The sequence below is a fragment of the Catharus ustulatus genome, chromosome 3, assembly GCF_009819885.2.
Source record: "Catharus ustulatus isolate bCatUst1 chromosome 3, bCatUst1.pri.v2, whole genome shotgun sequence".
Taxonomy (NCBI): Eukaryota; Metazoa; Chordata; class Aves; order Passeriformes; family Turdidae; genus Catharus; species Catharus ustulatus.
In genome coordinates this window covers 1,212,267-1,221,568 of record NC_046223.1, presented here as the reverse complement: position 1 = coordinate 1,221,568, position 9,302 = coordinate 1,212,267, and the positions used below count along the sequence as shown (strand labels likewise).

At 45.2% G+C, this 9,302-nt stretch overlaps 1 protein-coding gene across 1 annotated transcript; it reads left to right on the top strand.

The window, feature by feature from the left end:
* Positions 1-656: 656 nt before the first annotated feature.
* On the top strand, positions 657-8,971 carry MTIF2 (mitochondrial translational initiation factor 2). Its single transcript, XM_033056311.1, has 14 exons — positions 657-842; positions 1,289-1,520; positions 1,955-2,060; positions 2,767-2,938; positions 3,106-3,266; positions 3,718-3,894; positions 4,268-4,407; positions 4,797-4,921; positions 5,582-5,786; positions 6,331-6,583; positions 7,034-7,174; positions 7,886-8,050; positions 8,215-8,355; positions 8,706-8,971. The coding sequence occupies exons 2-14, from the start codon at positions 1,296-1,298 to the stop codon at positions 8,873-8,875; spliced, it is 2,181 nt and encodes a 726-aa protein (XP_032912202.1). The 5' UTR covers positions 657-842; positions 1,289-1,295; the 3' UTR covers positions 8,876-8,971.
* Positions 8,972-9,302: the final 331 nt, after the last annotated feature.

Sequence of the window (9,302 nt, the reverse complement as noted above, 5' to 3'; positions counted from 1 at the left end):
GTGGGAGGAGTAAAACAAATGTAAATGTGTAGATAAATAAATAGATGTTCTAAAAAATGAGTTTCAAAACCATAGAATGGGCATAAACTCAGAAAATCTCTGAACAACGACGGGCTCCGGGTCTCATCTCCCCTGAGGGCAATTCCCGCCTCCATAAGGGGATCCATGTCCCCCTTCTCTGAGGGCAATTCCCGCCCCATGAGGGGATCCATGTCCCCCTTCTCTGAGGGCAATTCCCGCCTCCTGAGGGGATCCATGTCCCCCTTCTCTGAGGGCAATTCCCGCCTCCATGAGGGGATCCATGTCCCCTTCTCTGAGGGCAATTCCCGCCTCCATGAGGGGATCCATGTCCCCTTCTCTGAGGGCAATTCCCGCCTCCATGAGGGGATCCATGTCCCCCTTCTCTGAGGGGATTTCCCTCCTCCATGAGGGGATCCATGTCCCCTTTCTCTGAGGGCAATTCCCGCCTCCATGAGGGGATCCATGTCCCCCCGCCCCTGAGGGCTTTTCCCGCCTCCATGAGGGGATCCATGTCCCCCCGCCCCTGAGGGCTTTTCCCGCCTCCGTGAGGCGAGGCCCCGCCCCCTCCCGGGCAGCCCGATGTCGCAGCTGCGCCTGCGCGGTGCCCTCGCGCCCCGTCCCGCTCGCGGCGCGTGCGCAGAGGGCGGCGCGCCCGGCGTGAGGCGCAGAGAGGACGCGGGGGATTTTCCTTTCGCTTCCCTCCTTTTCCTCCCTCTTTTCCTCCCTCATTCCTTCCTCCATTCCTCGGGCTGTCAAGGCCGGGACGCAGGGGCTCGGAGGAAGGCGCTGTCCCCGCGGGGAGGGCGGGCTGCAGCTGACAGGTATTAAATATCCAGAACGATGGAGAGTGGCAGGAGCGGGAATGTCACCGCTCCGCCCTGGGAGCCGGGAAGGGTTTTCCACAGTCAGAGCCAGGGCTTAGCCTGAAGGTGTCTGACCACACGACAGCGCTGGCATTGGGTAGTTCTGTCAGTGTAGCCTGAGGAATGCAAATGCGGGGTTTTTGTAGCTGTCAAAGGACCTGCAGTGGGGGAATCAGTGGTTTATATGGAGGTCAGTGGAGAAAGATGGAAAATCTGCGAGCTCTTGGTAGGTCCGTGTGTCTGCAGTGGGGTAGTGCAGAAAGGTGAAACGCAGAAGGAAATGGGAAAACTGGAGCAGTTCCTAAATAGTTTCATCTTTTCGGTGTTTAAAAGCCTGTTTGGTAACACAACATTTGTGCCTTTGAGCCTCGGGGCTGATCTCAGGGTGTGCTTTGTGTTTCCAGCGCGGAGATGAACCGAGGCTTGCTGCTGAGGTGTGAGAACCTGGTGCAGCTCCGCGGTGCCTGCCTGCAGCTGCGTGCCCTGTCCTCCAGGAAACTTTGTGGAGCACCATGGAAGCCTGTGCAGGTGTCTGCACATCCCCTGGGGTCCCTCCTGCTGCAGCCACAGCCCTGGCCAAAACACAGATTAATCAGTGCTGCCTCGTCACAGTGCAGACATCTAGCCACAAAGGAGGTAATTAAGGACATCCAGAAATCCCTGGGTTTGTGTCTCAACATTTTAATTAAAAAAAGAAAAAAAGTGCTTTATTCATGAGTATAGAGAAGTTGTTACAAATCTGTAAGACAAAATTTTTTTGCCATTCCCTCTCAAATGCTCTGACCAACAGCATCATGAATTTTTGCTGACATTGGAGGAAATTATTGCAAACAAAAATGGAAATGGCTTTGCTGATTTTTGTCCTTGTTCTGAAAAATGAAAAATGCAGAAGGATTAAGGATAGTGTGCTGTGCATTTGAAATGGCCATCATGATGTGTTAACTCATTAATTGTAATTAATTGGTATTTTAGTAAAGGGGATGTGTTTACCTCATATCGCTTGAGACCATTTTTAATATTTCAGTTATTTCTTAGTTTGCATTCCTGTGTATGTGTCCAATTCCATGCAGGAGACAAAAAAGAAGAAAAAGAAGGTTCCCCTGACCAGAGGTGAAGTGGAGATAAGGCAGAAGATGACTGTGGAGGAGCTGGCACAAGCTATGGGCAAGGACATAGGTGAGACACAGGGGACTGAAACAGCAACCTCTGCCACACCTTCCACCAGTGGGAAAGGCAGAGATGGCTTCAGTGGCCTTAGAGGTTGTGGATCCATCCCTTGGGAATCCCTTGGGTCCATCCCAGAAGGAAAATGTTGCACCCTGGTTTGTCAGAGCTGGACCCCTGTGAGTTAAGAACTCGTGGCTAAAGAGCTTCAGCCCAAAATCCAGAGTAGGAGTAGGAATCTTGGGTTCAGGAGCAATTTGTGTTTCATTAGAACAGCCATTTGATTAACTGGGAGTGGCAAGACTTGTCTGGAATTGCTTCCTGTAACAATTTTTGACTACTGTAATATGTTCTGTGTTTCTACAACCAAAGGGAGCCTATGATCAGATTTATCAAATTTCCTTCCTCCTTGAATCACTCCTTTGCTGTTTGCTTTAGATGAGTGTCAGTTGTTTTTTCTATTGGAGTTAGTGGAAAAGTAAACCATGAATATCTGAGTGGAAAAATAAGATTGTAGCAGCTAACAGAGTTGTAATATTCATTAAATCTACAAAAAGTTCTCTGCAAGTATATGGATTAATGGCAACTTCTAGATTAATCTAAAGGAGAACTGCTTGGTGAATAATACCTATTAGCACAGAGAAAATAATGAAAAAATCTGAAGTGGGATGGATTTTTTTGGGGATGTAACTGTTAAATGTGTTTATGTTTGCTACAGATCATATTTATGAAGCCCTGCTGTACACAGACATTAACCTCAACTCAGTGGAGCCAGATTCCATCTTAAATGAAGACCACATCAAGATGATTGTTCAGAAGTCAGGGATGAAGTATAAATCAGCAAAACTGAAAGAGGAGAAGGAAAGAAAGAACACAGATGCTGTGAAGAGGCAAGTTGTGAATGTTCTTTTTGGCTCTTTTTATTCTCCCTCTTTCTGCAGGTGTTTGGGGTGGAGGCAGCCTTGACTGGGCACCATCAAGTGCTGTGGTGGGCATGGCCCAGTGAATTTTTTTTTATTTTTTAACATTTACACCCCTATTTTTGCTGCAATTCCAGACCTCCTGCAGACCCAGCAGTCCTGACCCCACGGCCCCCCGTTGTCACCATCCTGGGACACGTGGATCACGGGAAAACCACTTTACTGGACAGCCTGAGGAAAACCCAGGTGGCATCCATGGAAGCAGGAGGCATCACCCAGCACATTGGGGCTTTCATTGGTATGATCCAAGTCCTTGTGCATCCTTGTCCTCCATCCCACACAGCAGCCTGGCTTGGGGAAAAATAGTTGCCACATAAATGGGGAGAAAGGAAACCATAACATAAAACGTCTGTTGGTGATACCTTGTTTTATGTACATTGTCATAACTGTGTGCATAGAAATTTGAAATTAATTGTCTGCACAAGCTGATATTAGATTATTCTGGAGTATGAAAAACTTTGAAATTAATTGTCTGCACAAGCTGATATTAGACTATTCTGGGTTATAGAAAATCCCAGGACACTTCATTGTTTCTGAGGATTTAACAGCACCTTCATGCCAAGCATTACCTGACTGCCTTAAACATGTCATTTTTATTGAAATGCTCTCAAAGGAGTGATGCTTGATCTACACCCCGTGAGATGAAGCTGTGTGAGGTGTTGATGTGAAGCTGTACCATCTGTTCACAGTGCACATGCCTTCTGGGGAGAAGATCACCTTCCTTGACACTCCTGGGCACGCAGCCTTTTCAGCCATGCGGGCCAGGGGCACCAACGTCACCGACATTGTCATCCTGGTGGTGGCAGCAGAGGATGGAGTGATGCAGCAAACCATAGAGTCCATCCAGCACGCCAAAAATGCAGGAGGTACAGCGTGGGGGACTTGGGGAACCTTGCTTTTACCTCCCAAAAAATCCTCCTTGGACTGGAATCCACAGAACTGTCCTAGTGCCATTCATCATCCCCTGCCATATTTGAAAATGTACTGGATGTTACAGTAATACAAAAAAATTACAAAAAAAATCCTAAAATACGAGTATTTAGCAAGACAGGGGTTCACTGTTTGGGGTTTTTTACCTTCTCTACATGGATAACTCCTCCAGCTCCCTCCTGGTAGCTCAGATTTTGATGGCTGCTCAGGGAAGAGATGATCTATTCCGAGTGACCATAACTTGCTCTAACCTCTTCTGGCATCAGGTTTTGGTTAGGTTGGTGCTGAGTTTGTGTGTTCTCTCTTTAGTTCCTCTTATCCTGGCCATTAATAAATGTGACAAACCTGAAGCTGATCCTGAGAGAGTAAAGAAGGAGTTGCTGGCTCACGACGTGGTGTGTGAAGAGTTTGGAGGTGACGTTCAGGCTGTAAATATTTCTGCACTCAAGGTAAGATTGTGGTAGAAAAAAATGATGGTGCTCATGGGTGTCTAATATGTGCAGAGAAAGGCATTTTTATTTGGCAGCTGGAAAATAAAGTGCTGCTCTTCCTGGTATTTGATATCTTGTAGTGAGCTCAGTGCTGTTGTCACTTGCCAGAATTATTTGAAACACACTGAAATGTATTTTGTGGCTCAGACTTCCAGCAAGCAATAATATCTCATTTTTTTGCTCTTAATTGAGTCCAACAGTTTTGTGTCTGATGTCCTGAAGTCTTGCCTGAGTGTTAAATGTCATCACATTTCAGTGGGGGAATTTGGCACTAAGGGCTGAACTTCTGATCTCACTTTTTTTGGGCACTTCCTTTACTCTGTGTGTTTTTGTGTGGTTTTATGCAGGGGGAAAACCTGATGGTTTTGGCAGAGGCAACTGTTGCTCTGGCAGAGATGTTGGAACTGAAGGCAGATGCCACAGGGCTGGTGGAGGGGACAATCATCGAGTCTCGCAAAGACAGAGGGAAAGGGTGAGTCAGTGAAGCACTTTGTGACAGCACAGACACACTGGGCAGGGGACTTGTCAAATAAAATAAATTATTTCACTCAGTAAATAAAGCTGGAACACTTCCTTTGCAGTGTTCCTTGAAATACCACTCTGCAGCACAAGAGGTTGTAAACTGATTGGGCAAAATTAATCGTATCCCTGAAGTGAAAATCCTGGGACAGGAAATAGAACTGATACATTTTTTAAAACATCATTTAAAAAGTAGGAATGATGAAGTTAGCAGTCAATACATACAAAATTATTGAAGTTTTGTGTAACATGGCATTCTACCCTTAAGTATCTTAGTCCCTTTGCAGATTCTGTGAACAGGGTGTGTTCTGCCCTCCTAGAAATGAGGAAAGTTGTTGGGATTGGATTTTTTTTTTTGGTGGGGATTCACTTAATGTGTAAAATCATCCTGTTGCTGAGTTCACAAATGTCAGATTTTGGGTTGATCTGCAGAAATGAAGAGTACAGTACAGATTTTGGGGCTTTTTAACTCACTGAGAATCATCACAGGAATTTTCTGCCTGTGATACATCACAAATCCATTCTGGTCGTGTTGTGCCTACACAGGCCATGAAGACAGGGAGAAACATCACTTGAATTTTGTCTGTTCCTTTTCTCCTCTGCTCTTCACTAGTCCACTCACCACAGCCATCATCCAGAGAGGAACTCTGAGGAAAGGCTGTGTTCTGGTTGCAGGGAAGACCTGGGCAAAAGTGCGTTTCCTGTTCGATGAGAACGGCAAAGCTGTGGATGCAGCCTCCCCAGGCATCCCCGTGGAAATCATGGGCTGGAAGGAATCCCCTTCAGCAGGAGATGAAATCCTAGAAGTAGAGTCTGAGGTACAGAAAGAACTCTTCAGCTGCAAGGATGGGAAGGAGCTGAGTAACAGAATAAGTGAGAGCTTCTAATCACCTGGGTAATCCCATGAAAGCTTGGGGATTAAGGGACCTGAGCTAGATGCTCTGGGAGAGGAATGAGGGTTTGCATTTTGCCTCTTTCTTTTCCACCTTTCTCCTGCTGGAACAATCCAGAACTTGAGGAGATCAGTGTTTTAAGTTGAGAAAGACATAACTCTTGTCTGACAAAAAGAAAATGCATAAAATGCAGCTTGTATTAGGTGTTGTGAGAGCTGGGAAAACACCACTTGAAAGAATGAGCAGTAATTCTCTTCTGCAATGCAGAGATTCTATAAAAATAGGCCTTGAGTCATGTGGTAGCTCAGGGAGGAAGAGCTCTTGTCTCATTCTCTGCCATCTGTGCAGCAAAACCTAGAGTTAAAAGTGAAGGAAAATGACTGAGCCAGTAGAGAAGGTGCAAGAGGATGAGATTGCAGAGTGATCTGATGCAGTGCTTTAAAGGAAATGTTTGTGTCTTCCTGCCCAGCAAAGGGCACAGGAAGTTGTGGCCTGGAGGACCTACGTTGAGCAGCAGGAGAGGATGAAGAAGGATCTGGAAGTTATTGAAGCAAAGCAGAAGGAGCACAGGTTGGAATATGAGAAGCAGCAGCAGAAGCTGGCCCACCTGACCTGGAGACAGAGGAAGGCAGCTCTGTACAGGACCAACAAGCATCTGATGTTCTCAAGGCCTAAGGAGAGAACAGAGATGGATGAAAATACCCTCTCAGTAATAGTCAAAGGTGCTGTCCTGTGTGTGTGCTGCTCCTTTGGGTCTGTGCTTCTCAAGTGCTCAGTCTGAAACAGCTCTGAACTGAGCAGAGTTTCTGCTAACAGAGGTTTCATCAGTTTAAAACTGGTTATTAAACTTCTGTCATAAGAGCAGGGCTATCAGAAAATATCCAGAGATCAGGAGGATGCACTGCCAGCAGGCCCAGGGCAACAGGAAAACTTCCCCAGGAGCTCCTGAGTGAAACCCATACATATAAACCCCTATAAAAAAATATGTATACACACAGATAAAGCCCTATATATGTTAAAAAACCCCAACCAAGCTATAAGCATTTTGCATCAGCAAATTAGAGGAGGATAGCAATTATGTAATGAAGTGGGATAGGAGGAACTTGGTTAACCTTGTGTTTCTGTGTCTTTGACTGTCACAAAGCCAGCAGTACTTCCATCTATCCCTGCAGGTGATGTGGATGGATCTGTTGAAGCTATTCTGAACATTCTGGACAGCTATGATTGTGAGGATGAATGCAAACTGGAGATTGTCTACTTTGGAATGGGAGATATCACTGAAAACGACATCAGCCTTGCTGAAGCATTTAATGGTGTGTGTTTAAAAATAATTCAAAAAATAATTTTGAAATTACTAATTTATTGAAATGGGTAGGCCTGAGTCAGGTTTGGGTTTTTCAATAATAATTAGCAGCATCAATAAGGTAAGTTTTTATGAATCTTGCAAATGTTTCCTTGAACATCAGACTGGTACAGGAGGGGAGGCTCAAAGTCTCACAGAAATGCAAGGACTCTGGAAAAGCTCTTGACAGAAATTCAGTTAAGGTTAAACTCTGGCTCTTCACAGAAGGCACAGCTAGAAAAGCAGGTTAGAAAATCATTTCTTTTTGCTCAGGGAGGCAGCTGGATCTAGGACTGAGTCAGTTGTTGCTGTTCAAACCCCATAATTCTAACCTGCTGCAGAGTGAGGTCACTGCACCTGCACAGCTCACTGCAGGAATCACTGAGAATTCACCTCCAACTTTATTGGACAACAGAGCTGGTTTTCCAGCTCAAAAAGAGAGATCAGTGAGCTGTGTGTGCTATTCTCTGTTTTGATGCCTCCAGCTCTGTCATCAGGGACCTTCTGTGGGGTTTTTTGGGCCATTTATTTTGGTAGGTTTGTAGCAGTCCATGTGCCATAGTGGGAGAGGCAAATAAAAGAGATGCAGGAGTAAAATGTACCCTGTGCTGCAGAATTTCACTTTAACTGCTCAAAGACTCATCCCTTGTAGTCACCACTTGACAGTTGTTTCATTTGTCAGGTGTAATATTTGGTTTCAGCGTGAAGGCCAATGAAAGCATCAAAAAGCTGGCTGATAAAAAGGGAATAAAAATTAAACTTCACAACGTTATCTACAAACTTATAGAAGACTTAAAGGATGAGCTGAACAGCAGGATGCCCCCAACTGTGGTGGAGACTACAGTAGGTGAGTTTTCATTAATACATTTTTGCCTCAAAATGTGGCAAATTCTATACTTTCCTGTAAGCACTTTTTTATCTTAAAGCATGGCAAGTAGAAAAATGCAGCCTGCTTCTACCTCCTGCTAGTTTGTAATTCATGGGGACTTCAACTTTACTTTTTTTATTTAGGAGAAGCTTCTGTTCTGGACATCTTCTCTGTCACAGTAGGAAAAAACAGAATTCCAGTGGCTGGATGCAGAGTGCACAAGGGGCTGCTGGACAGGAAAATGAAGTTTAAGCTAATCCGTAACAGGGATGTTATTTGGAAAGGTGAGTGGAATGGCCACAAAACGTGAGTTTGTGTGTAGTATTTTTAGATATTGCCAATTCCCTGGGAAGTCAGTGCAAAGGATCCAGTCCAGGATGAGAGGAAAGCCACCAAACACCAGTGTATTGTTCCCAGACCTTTTTCCAACCACCCTCTCTGTAGGAGGATCACAGGATCTACCTGCCAAAAGGAGCTGCTGTCTGATTTCAATTTTCCACAGGCACCCCCAGTCCCTACATTTTCCTGCTTTCCTTGTGGAGCCACAAAGTGCAACACTAATCCTGCAGGAAGGGCAAACCCAACCACTGCTCCGCTCATGGTGGCCTCTCTTTCCTGCATTTTCTCTTTGCAGGGAGTTTATCATCACTGAAGCACCATAAAGATGATGTCCAGGTCATCAAAACGGGAATGGATTGTGGGTTGAGTTTGGACAAAAATCTGGAGTTCAGTATTGGAGATGAAATTATCTGTTATGAAGAAAAAGAAGTTCAACAGACAACTTCCTGGGACCCAGGATTTTAAAGACATTTTACACATCAACACTAAAGGACATCTCTTATGTTCCTGACTGGCCTTTAACTCTTAGCATTAAATGAAGAGCACTTCAAGTACAATCTATATCAGAAATGTTCTGCTTTTCTATCATAGCAAGCTGCCCTCACTGGAACATGGGATAAACCACCAGGGTAAAATATTCCTGATGCCAATCTTTTGGCTCCAAAACAGCTGAGCCATCTCCTCCTTCCCCTCCCCGTGCTGCTGTGCAGTTTCAGTGTTGGCTGCATTTTTTCACCAGGCCTCCCACACCCACTTACAAACATGACTCTACATCTCTGGATTTCCTATTTTTCCAGACAGAACTGTCTCAAGGTAAAGACACCACCTCTAAGGTTAGCTTAGGTGTTGGGTTTTTTTTCCCTTTTACAACTGGTACCCAATACTCTAAATC